Here is a 19,296-nt window from a genome sequence, read left to right on the forward strand (position 1 = left end):
TTAGAAAATCGGCGCCGTCCGTCTGATTCAGCGGCCACCGCCGTCCACAGCGATCTCCACAGCCATCTACGAGCCACTAAGCTCAGTATAAGAATCGGCGAAGGAGGCAATGAGCCATGTCACCAACCACGCGCCATAATACTCGGATATTGTATCTTACAGCGACCTGGACCTGATACCGTGATAACTAGCAGCTATACTTGCTCATCATGGCCTCTCTCAGTCTACCCCCTATTGCAACTCTCGCATCCCTGCCCGTTGAGGACATCACCGCGGCCCTCGACCTGCTCTTTGAGCACAGCAAAGACCTCCATACGCTGGCTGTTCCAGCCATTCGCTCTACTGCCTCGTCAGGCGGCCTCAACTCGTATGACGACGTCGCCGACACAGTCCGCACACAGCTTCTAGAGCTGCAGAACCAGGTAGCCACCTTTGTCGATCCAAAACCGACGCAGGCCGCACTGGCTGCCAAGTCTAAGCTGCTCAACATCCTGTGCGCTCACCCACGCCTCGGAGCCAAGAAGGTCGAAAGTGCCCAGAGCGTGGCCGAACAGGCGCAGCTCAACAAGGCATCGGCCAATGAGGCGAGACTGCTAGCCGCGCTCAACGCCGAGTATGAGGCCGCTTTCCCAGGGCTCGTCTATGTGGTTTTTGTGAACGGCCGGTCACGAGACGAGATTATGGAGAACATGCGGGCACGCATTGACCGAGGTGTCTATGCTCTGGAGGAGGTCGAGGCCATAGAGGTAAGTGCCGGCAGTGCTTGGTCTTCGTTTGGGTTTTGTTTTTGTTTTTGTTTTTGTTTTTTTTTGGGGGGGGGGGGCGTCGTTCTATCTCTTATCCTCTGCTCATAATGTCTTTTTTAACCACGAGACTGACGATATCAAACAACCAGGCCATGACCTGCATTGCCAAAGACCGTGCCAACAAGTTGACCCACGGAGGTAAATGAGGTCGGGTGGCTTGAAGTTATGCATTTGGTCTATCACTCTGAGTTGACGAGTTCAATACGATGGACGTAAGGTTGTAAGGTTTCAACCATGTTTTCCATGTTGAATGCTTTACAAGGTGATGGAGTCATCCATCAACATAAAAACAGCCATTAAAGCAGTATGTTACTGCGCACACTACTGACATCGAAGACTTTTGTATTGTTAGTTGCTCGGATGTCAAACGTACATCAGAGGTTCTTTCGATAAAAATTCCCTCTATTCGGTGGTATTACAGGTAGCAAGTCGTAAGATTACACACACAAGCAAAAATATATACATATGATATGCATTTTGGCCTATTTAAACCCGTTTGATTTGCAAAAAAAAAAAAAAAAAGAAAGAAAGAAAGAAAGAAAGAAAGAAAGAATGAAAACCACGAGAAATTCGTGATACTTTAAATTATACATAGACAGTTCAAATAAAAGCACTGAAACTTCCCCACTGCAATGCAAAGGCCTTGTGCACGACGTAAGTTTCCTGACGTCCATTATTTCAGAGGCTTTCTCCAAGTCTTTGACCACCGCGTCGACCCCACCACTGATTTTACTCAGCCCTGGCTATTTAGCGCGAAATGCCGATATCGACCTGCGCATAGGTCTGCTGAGGTGCGTTTACAAGCTGCATGTCTAGTCACGTGATATTCAGCACGAAAAATAACGCTAGTCTTATCCAGGAAAGGACATCATTTTGCAATAGGGATTTTCCTCGTTTTCCTCGGCCCACCGCCCGCCAAAAGGCCATCAAACAAGCAGGTGGGCAGCTATGTTTCCGGGACGCCGTCAGCCCATATCACCAAAAGCCTCAAATTCGCGTTTTCGTCCTTCAATTTCTCTCTTCGCTGATTTCGTCTTCCACACCCACCTTCCGAAGCCGCCTTCGACGCACCCGCAAAGCAGTCAATTCGGATCGCCAATCGCGGAGCGAACGTTTGATAGAAATATTTCCCTCCCACCCTCTTCTCTCAACCAGCCGACACCATGTTCATGCAGCGCGCTGCTCTGACTGCTGCCCGCCGGGCCGCCGTTGCACCTGTCGTCCGCCGCGCCTTCACGACGTCGTTTGTCCGCTGTACGTACCCGAGAGGAAATTATGAAGCAGTTGAGATATGTTTCCTATTGTGGATGCAACCGTGGCAGTAACCCAAGGAGGAGGATGACAAGTGCTTGGCATGGCACATGCACCAGGAAACGCGATAATTGTGAATCGATGCTGGAAAACACGACATGTTAACATATGATTGATTACTAGGCGAGGCCGCTCCTCCTACCAACACGACCCCCAAGATCAAGTTTCTTTCCGGTAAGACTTTCCCCATGATGAAACTGAAGTTCCTTCTCATCTAGCCATTGCGGGCCAGCATAAGCTAATATGCCTCCTTTCTTCTCCAGATGTCAAGACAAGTGCAGACCTTCTCGGCCCGGGTGCCCAGCCTGGCACTGTCCCCACAGACCTCGAGCAATCAACCGGTATCGAGCGTCTCGAGATTCTCGGCAAGATGGAGGATGTTGACGTGTTCGACATGCGGCCCTTGGATGCGTCGCGCAAGGGGACTGTTGAGAATCCCATCTTGGTCCGCTCCGCTGGTGAGGAGCAGTACGCCGGTTGCACGGGCTTCCCAGCTGACTCGCACAACGTCATCTGGGTCGGCCTTTCGCGTGAGCGCCCCGTTGACCGCTGCTCCGAGTGCGGCAATGTTTACAAGATGAACTACGTTGGACCCCAAGACGACGGCCACGGCCACCACGATCACCACCACGGCTACGAGGAGCCCAAGACGTTTGCCGACTTTGTCAAGCCAGAGTACTGGTAAACGGTGCAACGATTCACTAGATCAACGGATCAACCGATCAGATAATAGCTGTGGGTTGGTTTATCATTGCCGTGACTGGCACGGGACGAGTAGAACAGGATGAAGTATACATGGACGGGCTCTAGATAATGAAACGAAATCGTGAATAAAAATTGTCTACACGTCAAGATGTTTTGCTTGTCAACGGTTCGTTTCCTTTGCAAGACCATTTTATGTCCAAGTCGGTAGGCACATTTCGCATGGGGATGGCCTAGTCGACACTCTTCAGTCGTTCTGTGTATTCTGCTTATGCACAATGTGTCGTTTGCTAGTAAGTCTTTCAACCATTACGAACCGTGCAAGCTCTGCTAGCTGTGCCCATGACCCTTTCCTCGACATAACATGGTGCATGAGGAGGCCAAGAAGTTTAGCAACGCGGCGCAAGAGTGCCCCGGTCGGACGTCGGTGCTGGGTATGTGGCTGTTTGGCACCGTCCCGGCAGGCGCGTCGGTGGTTTCGCATCGAGGTTTGAGGTATTCGGTGTCTCAATTGATTTACCAATCGACCTATGCTCAACCCTCGTCTTCATCCTCGAAGCTCAGCTGGATCTTCCTTGCCTTTTTCTTCTTCTTGACATTATCCCTTTCGCTTCCCTGCGAGGTTGCCTTCTTCATGGCACCTCCGTCTTCCGACACCTTGGCGCGGGCCTTTCCATCATCGCTTTTGTCATCGTTGTCACGAAAGCGCCGCTTCCGTTTCCGACGGTCGGTGCTATTACTGTTGTCACTATCACCGTCGCTTTCGCCACCAATGACCCGTCCAAGCCTTTTCTTTTTTCCGGCACCAATACCAACAACGCCATCCACGGAAGTACTGGTCTTTTCGTATCTCTTTGTCGTCCCCGCTTCGTCATGTTTGTCCTTGTTGTCCATAGTCGCAATACCGTCTGTGTCAACCGTCACGCCTGCCATAACATTGCCATTGTCGTCTAATATGAGGGGCGCATCCTCTGCTTCTTCGCTAGCCGAGCGCTTCTTGGCAGCACGACGCTGAGTGGCAAGAATTGGGTCGGCTCGTTGGCCGTTGCGGTCGTCTTTGTACTGGCCCTGCAGTTTGGCCAGAAATGCCGGCAGATTTTGCGAGTAGGAAAGACTGTTTGCGTTGAACTTTCCCATTTTGCTGTGTGTCGAGGAGCCGACGATCTGCCAACAAGTTGATAACGTGCGAGGCAGGGCTGTGAACAGATTTTGGCCGTGTTGATGTGAGAATACATGGCGGAGCCTGATGAGGTTTGTTTAGCCAATGAGGAGAGCTAGCCACCTGCTGACATTGTGGTGCAGCAATGATAGTCAAGTGCAAAAGCAGCGTCGGTAACACTTAGTTACTTGATCTTCCACTTGTAGCGCTACCGTGGCGAATGTTATGCGAATGCTATGCAAATACGACCCCGCCGTTGCCTTATTTTAATGTTCAACTGCCCAAAAGCTCCGGTTCTTCGTGTGTCTTTTGCCCAAAACCTAATTAACTTTTCAAAGCACCGCAGAAATTTACAACTCCGTTGGTCCGCTTTTAGTTCCTAACTCTGATATACCTCTGCCAGGTCCCGATGATAGCATTCATTACGGCGACGGCTGCAGCCGCCATGGACAGTCTGCCAACCGCCGTTACTCGTCTTGCGGTCCTCTACGCTGGAGTCAAGGTTACTCACGCGCTATACAAAATTGTCAGCTTCTGCGCCGTATACCTGCGGCCGTCCCAGTTGTACCGTTATGTTTACGACGATGCCAACGGTAACCCACCTTGGGCATTGGTGACAGGTGCCTCTGATGGCGTCGGCGTCGCTTTTGCGGATCAGCTTGCCGCCGCCGGGCTCAATGTTGTGCTGCACGGGCGCAACAAAGCAAAACTGGACAGTGTCCGCAGGCGACTCGCGGAGAAGCACCCGCAACGGCAATTCCGTCTGTTTGTGGCCGATGCAACGCGCGTGTGCCACCCGGTGCTCACCGACGTCAACGGAGACATTGACGGAGACGTCAACGCCAGCTTATCTATTGACAACCTCGTCGAAGCCCACTTGGGCGACCTTCACCTGACTGTGCTCGTCAACAACGCGGGCGGCGGTCTGCCTTCGCCGACGTACGGCTCGCTGGCCGAGACGTCGAGCACCCGCATCGTGGATAATATGAATCTCAACGGTGTGTTCCCACTGGTACTCACGGCGCGCTTTCTCGAGCTGCTCCAGCGACGCCGACAGCAACCAACGTCATCATCTTCAAGCCCCGCTCTCATCATGAATATTGGCTCGTTAGCCGATATTGGCTTTCCCTTTGTCACACCCTACGCCGCGTCCAAGGTGCTAGTCATGGCCGCCACGAGCATGGCCCGCCGCGAGCTGGAGGCCCTCGGCCAGGGTGGCATCCAGATGCTCGCTGTGCGCTTCGGCAGCGTCACGGGTGTCAGCCACACCAAGAGTGCACCGAGCCTCTTGGTGCCGGACACGGATACTATGGCGCGCGCCTCCCTCGCTCGGACAGGCAGCCGCCGTGACGTTGTTATTGGTCATCTGCCACAGGCGTTACAGAACTTGGCACTTGGCCCACTTCCAGCGTCTATGCTAGAACAAATTTTTAAAAGCGTTATGATGGCACGGCGCACTAAGGAGATGGAGGAGATGTCGGAACAGAAGAAATCGGAATAGGTTTAAAGCCGTTGCTTATCGATATCCGGAGCCGTAACGTCGTTAGTCAATTTAGAAACTTGACTGCCGGACAAGTAAATCGCGGCAACACATCTGCAGTATCGTGGGTTTCAAGCCACCCAACGTACAAGACAGGATCCAGTATTTCGTATGGACAGCACCTTTTCGCCGAATACGCAAAGCGTATTGTGGTCACGTGTCTTCTGCCTCCTTTTTGCTCCTCCTTTCCATAGAAGCTTGGCCTTGTTCATTTCCAGGAGGCTTCAGCAGCTCTTAAGAGTTTGATCATAGGCCAGAATCAGTTTGTCTTACGCTGTGCAAGCTCCTGTTCTAGGCCAGTTTCCCTGTATCCTGTCGAGCAATTACTGACCGTTGAAAATGCCAGCCCACCAATTCGGACCAATTAGGGTGTCCTATTTCATTCTCGACCAGGGGAGTTAAAAGTGGGACTTACCTGCAGACTTTCATTACGTGGTGAGGCACCCTAGCGTGGAATGAAAGGGAGGCGGAAGAATTAGTGATTTAATTTTTGCATTAAATTTAATTCCGGTTCCTGCTTCGAAATCTGGCACTGGCTCGATTGCTCCTCATACGAAATTTGCCCCTTAGCGAATTCTGTCCTGAAGAGTGGCCCGAGGCCAGACCTTATGTCAATTGGAGATTTTGTCTTTTCTGGTCTTGATTCGAGGGTCTTCTGTATTCTTTTGTTCTCCCTTCTTTGACGTGAGCGTTGAGCTTCCCATAGACGATAACTAGCGCCAGTAAACTTCGTGCCGCCTTGGACGAGTTACTGCTGTCCGCTGCCCCTTCCTTTCCACGCTCCTTCTCTGTGCAGCGCGCAGTGGTGCAGAGGGAGATAGACCTTGCATACCCGCATAGCTGCATTTTCCCCTAATCTCGTCAGTTTCTCGGCTTCGACAAGTTTTCCTCCCTCCCATCTCTTTCCTTTCCTCCGTTCTCGTTCCCAACCGCACCAACCGCCTCTGTGTTGACAGGAACACCCTCACTTTTGTCGACGGTGACCTGTCCGCCATTCGAATCGACTGCGGTCTTCCAGAAGCGCCTCCGCCGCATCGACGGCGCTTGTCTGCCACTGGATCTTGATCTTGGCGATCGTGTTTTCTCGCTCACGCAACAAATTGTCTTTCGTTCATTTCTCTTTCCCTTCTCCGCCACTCGCTCGGATTCGACGTTACTAAACAACACGTACGCGTGCTGCCATTCGGCTTGATGCTTGCGCTGGCTTCGTTTTGATGCTATCTGCTTGCTTCTTCAGATTCTCTTGTACTTTTGTTCATCGACGTTGACTTTTGTGATCCATCGCGGTCCATTTCGTGCAGCCTTTCCCATCCATCCCTATTGATAGTTGGACTCAGGACTCACGGCGACCGTCCTCTGGTCTTCCACATTTTGGTGTCGGCTGCCCATTGAGTGTTTCCTTAAGCCTTTGGCGTTTTGACACTTTCACCCATACCTCTCCCATCGGACAAACTCGACACACGATCCTCGAAAGTCCTCCCCGTGTCGCTCTACGCAGCCGCGACTATGGATATCGTCCGGCGGGTGTCCCGGTACATCCCGGCGACCCGGACGCCGCAACTACCGTCTGCGGACAACAGCAAGAATCGCAATAAATCGCGTTCGGCAAAGCTGTGGTCACGCCTCGAGTTCTTCCGCCGCCCATTGCGGTTAAGAGGCAACTCAAGCATATCGGTGCCTCTGGGTGTCGTCATCCTCTTTCCCTGCATTGTCGTCATTCTCATCCTGGTGCTCTTTGTCAAGCACCCAAACTCGCCCGGCCGGATATTAATGCCAGCCGGTGCTCCGCCTTCCATTCGGTATGTCTACTACATGCCCTCTTTGTTTTTTTTTTTTTTTTTTTTTTTTTTTTTCAATCATCCTAACAAGCTTGTAGCAAAATCAGCGAAAAACACGACAAGGTTTTCGTCAGCGGCTGCCTCGAGCCCGATACCAGTCAACCCCGCGCGAATGCGGCCTTTGTCGTCCTCGCCCGCAACAAGGAGCTAGACGGTGTGATCCAGTCCATGAAGTCTATCGAGCGCCACTTCAATCGCTGGTACCACTACCCGTACGTCTTCTTGAATGATGGCGACTTCAACCAGACCTTCAAGGACACCGTCCGCAACTACACCACGTCCTCTATTGAGTTTGGCAAGGTTGGCGCCGACATGTGGGGCTTCCCTGACTGGATCGATCCCAAAATTGCCAAAGAGGGCATTGCCAAGCAGGGTGATGCTGCCGTCATGTATGGCGGTCTCGAGAGCTACCACGCCATGTGTCGGTTCTACTCGGGGTATGTTCCACTATCTACACTTGTTGATGGTATGTACCTGTCACAGAAACGTTGTATTAACTTGGCCCACAGATTCTTCTACAAGCACCCCTTGCTGGCGAAATACGAGTGGTACTGGCGGTTAGAGCCGGAAATCAAGTACTTCTGCGACATAACCTACGACCCCTTCCTGCACATGATCGAGGCCAACAAAACGTACGGATTTACCATTGCCGTCAAGGAGCTACGTGAAACCGTCCCCAACATGTTCCGTTACGCGTCAGCCTACAAGCGTATGAACAACCTGACCTCTAAGGGCCTGTGGGAAATGTTTGTTGAGCCACAGCCCGAGAAGGAAGAAGCTCTCGCTGAAGACGACCCCAAGTACAAGGGGCCGTTGCCTGACGAGGTTCTCCGCGCTGAGAAGGCCCGCAAGAGCCAGCAGGAAATCGACCCGGAGAACATGGAAGGCGAAAAGTACAACATGTGTCATTTTTGGTCCAACTTTGAGATTGCACGGCTCGATTTTTTCCGCAGCAAGGAGTATGAAGACTTCTTTGAGATGATGGATCGCAGCGGCGGTTTCTGGATGGAGCGGTGGGGTGACGCGCCCATCCACTCACTGGCAGCCGGTGCGTTGCTGGGGCCCAGCGATATACACTACTTCCGCGACTTTGGCTACCGCCATACGACAATCCAGCACTGCCCTGCCAATGCACCGGCACGACAGTTGCCGCGTACGCCGTACCTGGAGAAGACCACGTTGGACGAACGAAAGCGGATAGAAGAGGACAAGTACTGGGACCAGTTTGACGAGCCCAAGGTGAACGGCGTGGGCTGCCGCTGCCGCTGCGACACAGACATTGTCGATGTGGAGGGCAAGGAAGGCAGTTGTCTGGCCGAGTGGGTCGATATTGCCGGCGGATGGGCGAGTCCTTAGACGCCGCGTAAATCACCCCTCCATGCAGACACATACCCTTTCTTTACCTCCTTCTTCCCCTCTCATGAGACAAGTACAAGGAAATAATCATAATGATGGCGTTTTATATCTCACCCCATTCCTGTTTGCAAAAGCCAAAATAACATACCTTTCAGATTTGTCTTGCCTAGTAAAGGGGCCTCAATGCAGTTTTGCCTCGCACATCCCTCGAGCCAGTCAGTCTTGATATCCTTTCGTCTTCTCGTCTTGTTCGTTAAATCCACTCCCTTGTACATGATCCCGTCCTGTCTATCCCATAACTTTTTTAAGTGTTTTCCCCATCGGATTCTTTTTCATTTGTTATATGTTACCTTTGTTTTTGAATGGGCTGTCTCTAGAGGAATTGTACGTGAATTTGTCTGGCTTGGTTGCTTTATTTTTACATTGTCACCCAATTTACCATCGACGAAAATTTTATATTACTTTACTAACATGGCCCTCCCGCCCTCCTTCGTCGGACGTACGGGTGCTCCTATTAGCTTGTTGCTACGTTGTGCAGGGCTGATTCTGCCTGGTACAATTCGCTTTCAGGGCTACCGGGGTGGGAGATAGACAAACAATAAAAGCAGTTTTGATCCGAAAAGAGATGAAACGTGATGTCAATATCGAAGCGAAAATATGCGTAATAGTTGGAAGTTGATGATAATTCACTTGTACGGCCGTAAGAAAAAAGTGAGGTGAAAGTGTAGTTAAAATAAAGTAAAACGTGAAAAATTTCACGATTCGTCGGATACGGCGAATGTAATCGAAATAACGGTCTTTAATTAGTTTAATTCTACGAAGACCTATAAAACGTTTACGACGAAAGGGACGAAAGGTGAAGTAATTTAAAGATTTAAAAAACCCTCTTTTTTATAATAATAACAACGATAATAATAACGGTACGTATTTAAAACGAATTCGTGTATAATATAAACGATATACGTATATTTTATTACGTTTAAAAGATTCGTACGGTTTAAACGAATTAAACGATATTAAAATTTTAAAGAAATCTTATTAATAACCTACTTTTCCGGTCCGTTTTAAACACACGAAATACGACATCGTTAAACCTTATATACACTATAACTCCCGACGTTCCTATTAACGGAACCGTTCCTTACCCCCCCGTTATAAACGTTAACGTATACGTTATAAGTAGAGTAAGCGTTACGGGCGTTACGAGCGTTACGGACGTTATAAACGTTAACGACGCGGTTAATAACGGACCCGTTATAGTTAATGGTACGTTTATTACGGACGTTTTAAACGTTAACACGGTTATTATAACTAACGGAACGGTTATTACGGGTCTTAACGGTTTAAATATTTTTTTACTCTAGGTTTAACCCGACGTAACCGGTTTAGTAACGGACCGTAGCGTTACGGTCCCTTTCGTAACCGATCCGACGGTATATTACGACCGGTTATAGTTAGATTTATTTTTTACGGTTTTTTTATAAAATTATAACTAACCGTTTCGATTTATTAAATATTAAACTTTAAGTCCGATCCGATCCGTTTCGAAGAGTGGTTAATCACGGTGGTAGACGACTAGGATACTACGAACCACCGTTTAATTATAAATACGGTTAAACTATTAGTCGAACGTATAATATATTATAAACTATTACGGGCCTTTACTTTTTTATTAAAAATTATTTTTAATTATATCCGGTTATTACGTATTAAATTTACATTTATAATAAACCGTTTCTTATAATTCGTTTACGTTTTAGACCGGAACGACTACGTTAACCTTATAACGTAGTTTTAATATTAAAATAGTATTAATTTAAACGGTTAACACGTCCGTAACGGTTAATTACGGTTATTATTTTAAACGGTCCGGACCGTTCACCGACTACGTTACGTTTATAAACGTTAGTAACGAGTCTTACGGAAACTACCACTATAATTCTAATACTAGTAGGTGTACATTTAAAGTTAAGGGTAAGTACGAAATATAAACGAAACGGTTTATTATAGTTGTAAATTAATATTTTTTTTAAACCTTAGATTACGTCTTACGGTAAAATACGCCGTTACGACCGTTCCGGGCCCGTCTCGGGCGGTTAAAAAGGGAAAACAGACCGTAACGGCCCGTAACGACGACGACGACGAAGATAACGACGATAATAACGATAACGTCACAGTCGTTACGTTTATAAAACGGGCCGGAATAACCCTTAGTTCGAAGAGTACGACTAAGACCGTTAAGTTTTTTACTTTTTTTAAAAAGGTTATATAAGATATATAACGGGCCGAAACGGTCATTTTTTATTTTTTTTCTTTTATTTTTCGAGTTAGTTTAATAAAGTGTTTTATATATTACGGACCGTTACGGTTATTTTTTTTAAAAAAAAAACATTAATATTTTTAAACGTAAAGATACGAAACGGACCGTAAAGGCCGATAAATTAACGGAATTTTTATAAAGGGTACTTAATATAAGCCGTTACGGGGTGGATAATTTGTTTTTTTTTTTTTTTTTTTAATTTTTTTAATACATTATATTACTTTCCGTTTATATTCTAGTCCGTAACACCCGTAAAATTAACTTTATATTAACACCTTTAAATATATAATATTCTCCGTATAATCTTAGTTACGGTCCGTTAAATATACGGTAAACCTTAAAATATCCGTTATACGGGATAGTACTATATATAACTAACCGTAAGTAAAAATAAACGTCCGTAAATTTATACTAACGGTCCGGAACGATTAACCTTACGACTTATTAATAGTTATAGAAAAATAAAGACGGACTAGAAATTAACGTCGTTTTAGTGTCATAATCGATTCGTGGCCGAAGACCACGAATCAAGTGACTAGGCTTACATAATAAGGCGCGGTGTGGCTGGTCCCCAGCCACACGCTAACGCCACGTTAGTGAAAAAAACCTTTCTCCTTAAATAAGAGGACTCCCTTCTTCCTTTTAAGAAGAAGGGGTAAGAATTAGTCTCTGTTACAATACACACCTACCTTCGCCCTTAAAACCAATACTTTTTATTAACTAATCTATTATAAAGACCTATCCTATAATCACTTATAACAATTCTAATTCTTCTCTTTACGGATACCTTTTTACGATAGTTGGAAGAAGAGAAACGATAAACCCACTCTCCACCGGGTCGAGCCGAGTTACACGTTCGTACTCGTGAGGCCTTACGAGTCTTTTACGAGTAAACGTCGACTTTATCCCCGAAAACCTTAACTTATAACTAACGGTCGAAGACTCGATCGGATCTTCGAGTATTAAAGTAGTAATAATAATACCGACTAGTGGAGAAGAGGGAGAAAAAGGTGGTGGGATTAGTACTATTACGAAAGAATAAGTCGAAGAGAAAGACGACGAAGAAAAGGCGTTTAAAAAAAGGTTAACGACGTTTAAAAGGAAACGAACTCTCGAAAAAAGAATCGTGGTTTTAAAGGATATAAAACGTTAACGAGTCCTTCGTCGAAACGAAAAGATTAAAAATAAATTTACCGTTTCCCTCTCTTTAACCCCGTTATTTAAAGAAAATTCTTTTAAGTCGAATAATAACTTAAAAGTCGACGAAGAAACGTAAAAGGGTCGTAAGTCGAGAGATTTAAAAATACAACTATCGTTTAAAGTTTATAAGAATTATTCCACTTTCGAAGACCGGGAATTTTAAATCTTAAAATTAAAAATAATATTTAAAGTTAAACTATACGAATTCTCGAATTCTCGTAATCGAGTCGTCGTTACTTATAACTATATAAATAAACCGTTTAAAAAGTAATAAAACTAGTATATACGTAACGTTAAAAATCTCGAGGAACGTCGACGACTCGAACGTTTTTAAGATAAATTTAAAGAGTAAATAACGACACTCGTTTTTACTATAAACGACCCGTCGATATAAACCTATAAGTTATATAAAAAGGCACGCTCTCGATTTAACTAACCGTTATCCGAGTTTTTAAACTACTTACGTTTTTTAAAAGAGTAAATAACGTCTCTTTTTAATAAATTTAAAAAAAAGGCTTTTTATTTTAAGTTAAATAATTAACTTAAGTATACGTTAAATAAAGTTATCGATTATAAAAAGATTAACCTTCGAAACCTATACGTAAAAACCGAATCATTATTTATATAACGAGTAAAAAATCGTTTTACTAATAACGTTTATAATTCGTAAAAAAGTCGTAAACGACTCGACGATAAACCGTAAAAAGACGTATTTTAAAAAGAGAAACGTTAACGCCGTTTAAACGGTTATAAAAATCGTAAAAACGATAAAAGGAGGAATATAACGGACTTTTAACCTCCTCGTTTATAAAATAAAAAAGAGTCGTAAAAGAAACCCTCGGTTACTTACTTTAAATATAATAAAGTAGGATACTACGTAAATAACTACTTAAAAAACGTATTTATTTAAAATACTATTATTAAAAAACCTATTAAGTTAAAAAACCTTTAATTACCTCTTTTAAGTTTAAAGAAAAGACGATAAAAATAAAATATAAACTATTAAAGAATACGTTAATAATATATCACGGGAGAATCGAGGAAGAAACGACTATTACTTTAAACACTACTACGGGGTTAAATATCGTAAGTATTTAATTCGTAAGACGACTTTAACTACGAAAAACGAGATATCCCGATTCGGTAACGCGTTTAACAAACGTCTTTAAAACTTAAACATTTAAAATCTAGGATATCTTTATCACTTTTACGGATTTCCGTAAAAGGATTAAAAAGACGATCCGTTCTTATATCGTACTCGATAAGTCGGAGAGTCCGGATATTAACCTTATTTTATTAAGTGTTATAAACCTAAAAGCGTTAAATATTAATATTTTAATAAAAGTACTATAACGTTTCGTATATAAAACCTTAAAGATTTATATTAAAACCTTAAAAACGTTTACGAAAATTATACGAAACGAGACGGTAGTATATACGGTTATAACGTTTCCGGTAGTCCCGAGTAAACGCTTTTATAAGGATTATCCTTTCGATATAAAAGAGTAAAAGACTCGTAAAGAAGTCGTACTACCCGTTAAGTTAAAGGACTTTACGAATATCTTTAGTATATTTAAAACGATAATTATCCCGTCGTTTAAATAAACTAATTATATTATAAATCTTTTACCGGATACGTAGTCTTTATATAAAACGATTTACCCGTTATTTAAACGGAAATTATAAGAGTTACGACTTTATATTAAAAAGAACCTATAAAACGGACGTATCCGCCCTTTTAAATCGTTAACCGACGTACTTATATTATTTATATTAAAAAAGGATAATACGTTACGACTTTACGTCGACTATCGTAAGTTAAATAAAGTTACCGTAAAGAACCGGTATACTCTCTTATTAATTTCCGAGATTCTAAATCGAATAAATAAGGCCTAGTTCTTCTTTAAACTCGATATTAAAGATACTTATTATCGAATCCGGATTAAAAAGGGTGATAAGTGGAAGACCACGTTTTACACACGATATAACCACTTCGAGTATATAGTTCTTTCTTTCGACCTAACCAACGCTTTTACCACCTTTTAACACTATATTTATACAACCTTATAAGGGTTAATTAATATTATATATATAATATATATAAATAACGTTTTAGTGTTTTTTTAATCCCGGAAGTAGTACGTACGATATTTATACGAAGTGTTAAAAAGACTTAAACGAGCCTAACTATATACTAATCTACACAAGTGTAAATTTTTTATAAATAAGGTGGAATTCTTAAGATTTATCCTTACACGTTATAAAGTTAAAATAAACCTAGAACGAATAACTACTATTATAAAGTGGTTAAAACCGAAGTCTTACCGTAATATATAAGTATTCTTAAGATTCTACAACTTTTACAAACGATTTATCCTCGTATATTCGTAAATTACAACCCCACTTAATAACCTTCTAAAAGGTATACAAAATAAGAAAAAGCCGAGAATAGTCACGTTTTCGACTTACGAACGAGAAGCTTTTAACGAACTTAAAACTTGTTTTAAAAAAACGCCGTTACTAAGGCACTTTAATCCTAAACTATAAACCCGACTCGAGACGGACACGTTAAAAAAGGGTGGTTTCGGGGTACTGTCCTAACTAAACGAAAAGGATAGATACCACCTAATCGCCTTTTAATTAAAGAAATAAAAGGGATTAAAGTTAAACTATAATACCCTCGACTAAAAAATAATAACAATTATAAAAAGCTTTAAATATTAACGATAATACTTAAATAAAAGTCATTAAAAAGTCGAAGTCTTATCGGACTACGTTAATTTAAAAACGTTTATAAGTTAATAAAAACTAAATAACCGGTAAACTAAATAGTATATATTTTTAATATTATTTAATTTTAAAATTAAATATTAAATAAGGAAAAGAAACCCCGTCGACACGCCGTCGCGTCGTCCGAACTATAAGTCTAATAACGAAGATTATAACTATAAAGACCTCTTACCCACACTATAATAAAGGTTAACGGTAACGTAATAAGTACTTATCTTATAATAAGAGTACTAATAGGTCTATAATTAAAACTAAAGGGAAAAGGTCGCGCCTTTACAACGAAAACTAAACGAGAAGCCTTTATAAGTTTAATAGATTTAAACTCGTCCTTAAAAAAACTAGGTTCGAACGGGGAACTCGAGAACCTCGTCGTTAACTTACGGTTTTTAACCGAAACTACTTATAACGTAGTATATTCCAAAGACTCTAATATAGTCTATAACTATATAAAAGAAGGTTACGTTAGTAGATCCTTCCACCCCGTTACAAGACTTATTATTAACCTTATAAACTAACGATTCGTTTTATACAACGAAACGAAGTGTTACGTAAACGGGAAAGTTACGAGACTCTCGATAAAGACTAAACTAGAACGGATTACTAAAGTACCGTCACTATATTTATATTTCGGTAAAAAGTTCGGTACGTTAAAAGATACTTAACCGATATTATAGTAAACCTTTAACGGGTCACTTTAAAAAAGTTAAAACTAAAAAAATAATAAAAAGAAAATTCTATTAATTAAGTATAATTAAAAATATATATAAATTTATCGATTCGTATCCGATCTATCAACGAATCGTTACGAGAAGATATAAACTATATAAAAAGTTACAACCCTTACTAATCCTATAAAAACCCTAGTAAAAGATTTTTATAGATTTTATTATAAGATTACCTATCGTCTACTATTAAAAAAAACTAGTAAATAATATCCTAGTAATAGTCGACCGATATACGAAGATATATCGTTTCCTTTTAGTTTTAACTACTATTACGTCCGAAAGACTAATACGAATAATATATATTAAAATCGAGAACCGATATAAGACACTTAAAAGAATCGTCTCCGATAAAAGAAGTATATTCACTAGTCAATTTTAATTAAAAATATATATAACGTTATTAATTCGTCGAAGACTCTCGATAATATATCACCCTTAAACCGACGGATAAACCAAACGGATAAACCAAACCTTAAAACATTATTTAAAGGTATTTTTTAACGACGAGTAGTCGAATTAACCGTTACTCTTATAAAACGTAAAGTTTACGACTAATAATACTATTAACGTAACTACTAAGGTTACACCTTTTAATACACTATATAAATATAATTTAAATATATATATTAACGTCGAGGCCGACGTTTACGAAAAGGAGGTACTAACTATCACGAACAAAATCGAGAAAATTCATACCTTTAAAAAAAGGTAAAGAATTACTAAAGAAAAACCTAAAAAACGTATAAAAAATACTATAATAAGAAACACTAACTAAAAGCTTTTAAAATAAAAGATCTCGTCGTATTATCAACGTAAAATCTTAAACTATAAATAGTTAAAAAGAAAATAACACCGAAATTTATTAAGCCCTTTAAAGTTATTAAAGAAATTAACTTACAAGTATATAAACTAACGTTACTACAAATATATAACCGTATCTATAATATATTCTCGGTCTCCCTATTAAAACCTTAAAAGTCCCGAAAAAGGGAGCCGGTAAAAAATATACCACTACCCGCACTCGAAAAGGACTAAAAGGAATAAAAGATAAAAGTAGTTAAAAATAAAACGAAACGTAATAAAAAGGTTTACTACTTAGTAAAATAAGTAAGATAACCCGTAAAATATAACTAATAGGTGTTTAAAAAGGATATAAAATATACTAAAAAGGTTATTTAAGATTACGAGAAAAAGTATAAAAAAATTACTCCGTAAAAGAGAAAGTAGATTTATAAAATTACCATTTAAATTCGGTTAACGACTCTATAATAAAACGTAAGTATAACGCACGTTAAAAACGCCTACTTAATAAAAAAGATTTAAACAACGACTTTACAACGATATACAAACGTTATACGTTAAAGACGTCTACTTAATTAAAATAATATAAAAAACGACTCGGTACGTTAACGACCTAGTTACGTACTCGTAACGTTTAACCCGGAAAAGAAAAAATATTATTAACACCTAATACGACCTAACGACGATAAACGAACGAAAACACGAAAAGACGTTTTAAAAAGGAGAAGGGTTAAAACGACGTTTACGACGTTTTACGTAAACGAAAAAAAGGCCCTCCTCGACCACGTTCTATGTTATAAGTGATTATAAGATAGGTCTTTATAATAAATTAATTAATAAAAAGTATTAGTTTCGAGGGCGAAGGTAAGTGTGTATTATAATAGAGACTAATTCTTACCCCTTCTTCCTAGTGGGAAGAAGGGAGTCCTCTTATTTAAAAAGAAAAGGCTTTTCACTAACGTGACGTTAACGTGTGACTAAGGACCAACCACACTACGCCCCATTATATAAACCTAGTCACCTAATTCGTAACCTTCGACCACGAATCGATCATAATATTCCGACCGATCAAGTTAAAGAAGATACGACGATCCTTTAACCATTTTTAATATAAAGGATCCCCGGGCCCGAGTTATAAGTAGAATCGTTCGGGATTCGACCCGTTATTATTAGTAGTAAAAAGGATACGGTCACGAATAACCTACGACTCTATTACGATTCCTTTATAAATAACCCGACTTACCGTCTTATTAAAACCGGTAGTTAAACGGTAGGCTTTTTTATAACCCCGTACGAGTACTACTAACCGGTATATAAATTCACCTACGATATATAATAAAACTAAGGACGTTTCCTCGTCCGACTTTAACGAAAGGTCGATCACCCCGGTAATAATACGAAGAACGATACGAACGTTTCCTATAAGTAACGTAAAAACCTCCTTATAAGAATAATAACGAACCTCGTATCGTTAATATCTCGTCGTCACTCTACGTATATAACGTAAAGTTTAACGAAAGTTAACGTTTTAAAAGTTATTAATAACGTTAAAGAGATAAGTAATATACGTATAAACTTAAGGGTCGGTGGTAAACTCCGGTTCGGGGTCGTCGTTATTTTAAATCCTTAACGACTCGTCGTCGGAGTCCTCGTTTATTATATTATTATCTTCACTTAAGTGTATATCGTTAAAAGTATTACGGTTTAATATCTCGTAAGTAAAACGTTAAAAAGTCGTGGACGAGGTTTACGTTATAAAGGAAACGGAAATAGTATCGTTAACGGTATACGGACGATTCGTAGGATTAACGGGAGCCGTAGTAAAACGAGAACGATACGGGTTCGAAGGACCCACGACTACGTCGTAAAACGTAAGGTTACTAAACGGTTAAGGGCGATTCGAGCCCGAAAGGTTTACGACTTAAAGACGAGACGTAAAAGAAATAACCCGGAAAGACGGAATAAACGGAACTATAAACGAACGTAACGATAAACCCGAAAGGAACGGCCACGGTTAAGATTCTTTTACGAGTAATAAGGCCACTTACTAAATAAACCGTGATATATTAAACCGAGGTTAAAAAGGTCTAACGACCAACGAACGACTTACGGACGAATTAACGTCGATACGTCGAACGATAATACGAACGCGTACGCGTTCTCCAACTTCCGACACTATAAGTTAACTAGTATAAGAAAGGGTGAGAGAGTAACGAAATAAACTTATAAAACGCCGGACGGACGTACGATTTAACACCGTCGTTAAACGTTAAACTTTCGAGTCCGAATTACTTACGTTACTACATAAGGACGGAGAGACGAGGGGGGAAGACTACGAGATTCTCACTATAATATCGTTTAAAGACTCGTCTTTACTACACTTATAACACTTAAGTGTTTCGGGAGATATAATAAAGAATAATTTAATTAAAAACGACTCTTAAACGAATAAACTACGAAATATAAACGAGAAGAAACGATATTATTAAAAAGACTCCGTTAACGATTCACGGACGAGAAGTGACCGACTTACTTAAGAAACGTTAGTAAAGAAAAAGGAGAGAAAGAAAATAAACTACGATTCTTTTACAAGTAAAAAATAATTTACTTAAAAAACGTTTATTAAATTAAAGACGAGTAAAAAGTAAAAAGGTAAAAACGAGTTATAATAAAGGTTTAACCGGACAACCATCCTTATACTTACGTATAAGAAAGGAGCGATAAAGGTAAATAACGTTTATAAAAAAA

The 19,296-nt window shown here is 41.3% G+C and overlaps 5 protein-coding genes across 5 annotated transcripts; 4 read left to right on the top strand and 1 right to left on the bottom strand.

Moving 5' to 3' along the window:
• Positions 1–209: 209 nt before the first annotated feature.
• SPBR_00980 (uncharacterized protein) lies at positions 210–952 on the top strand (the record flags this gene model as incomplete). Its single annotated transcript, XM_040759299.1, has 2 exons — positions 210–746; positions 896–952. The coding sequence occupies 2 exons, from the start codon at positions 210–212 to the stop codon at positions 950–952; spliced, it is 594 nt and encodes a 197-aa protein (XP_040617793.1).
• A 1,017-nt stretch (positions 953–1,969) lies between these two features.
• On the top strand, positions 1,970–2,802 carry SPBR_00936 (cytochrome c oxidase subunit 5b; the record flags this gene model as incomplete). The annotated part of the gene is made up of 3 exons (XM_040759255.1): positions 1,970–2,060; positions 2,241–2,291; positions 2,381–2,802. The coding sequence occupies 3 exons, from the start codon at positions 1,970–1,972 to the stop codon at positions 2,800–2,802; spliced, it is 564 nt and encodes a 187-aa protein (XP_040617794.1).
• Positions 2,803–3,353: 551 nt separating this feature from the next.
• On the bottom strand, positions 3,354–3,956 carry SPBR_01033 (uncharacterized protein; the record flags this gene model as incomplete). Its single annotated transcript, XM_040759352.1, has 1 exon — positions 3,354–3,956. The coding sequence occupies one exon, from the start codon at positions 3,954–3,956 to the stop codon at positions 3,354–3,356; it is 603 nt and encodes a 200-aa protein (XP_040617795.1).
• Positions 3,957–4,423: 467 nt separating this feature from the next.
• On the top strand, positions 4,424–5,479 carry SPBR_00808 (uncharacterized protein; the record flags this gene model as incomplete). Its single annotated transcript, XM_040759127.1, has 1 exon — positions 4,424–5,479. The coding sequence occupies one exon, from the start codon at positions 4,424–4,426 to the stop codon at positions 5,477–5,479; it is 1,056 nt and encodes a 351-aa protein (XP_040617796.1).
• A 1,545-nt stretch (positions 5,480–7,024) lies between these two features.
• SPBR_00470 (mannosyltransferase) lies at positions 7,025–8,712 on the top strand (the record flags this gene model as incomplete). Its single annotated transcript, XM_040758789.1, has 3 exons — positions 7,025–7,317; positions 7,395–7,793; positions 7,866–8,712. 3 exons carry the CDS (start codon positions 7,025–7,027, stop codon positions 8,710–8,712), a joined length of 1,539 nt encoding a protein of 512 aa, XP_040617797.1.
• Between the last annotated feature and the right edge of the window lie 10,584 nt (positions 8,713–19,296).

This window comes from Sporothrix brasiliensis, assembly GCF_000820605.1.
Source record: "Sporothrix brasiliensis 5110 chromosome Unknown Cont19, whole genome shotgun sequence".
Classification (NCBI taxonomy): Eukaryota; Fungi; Ascomycota; class Sordariomycetes; order Ophiostomatales; family Ophiostomataceae; genus Sporothrix; species Sporothrix brasiliensis.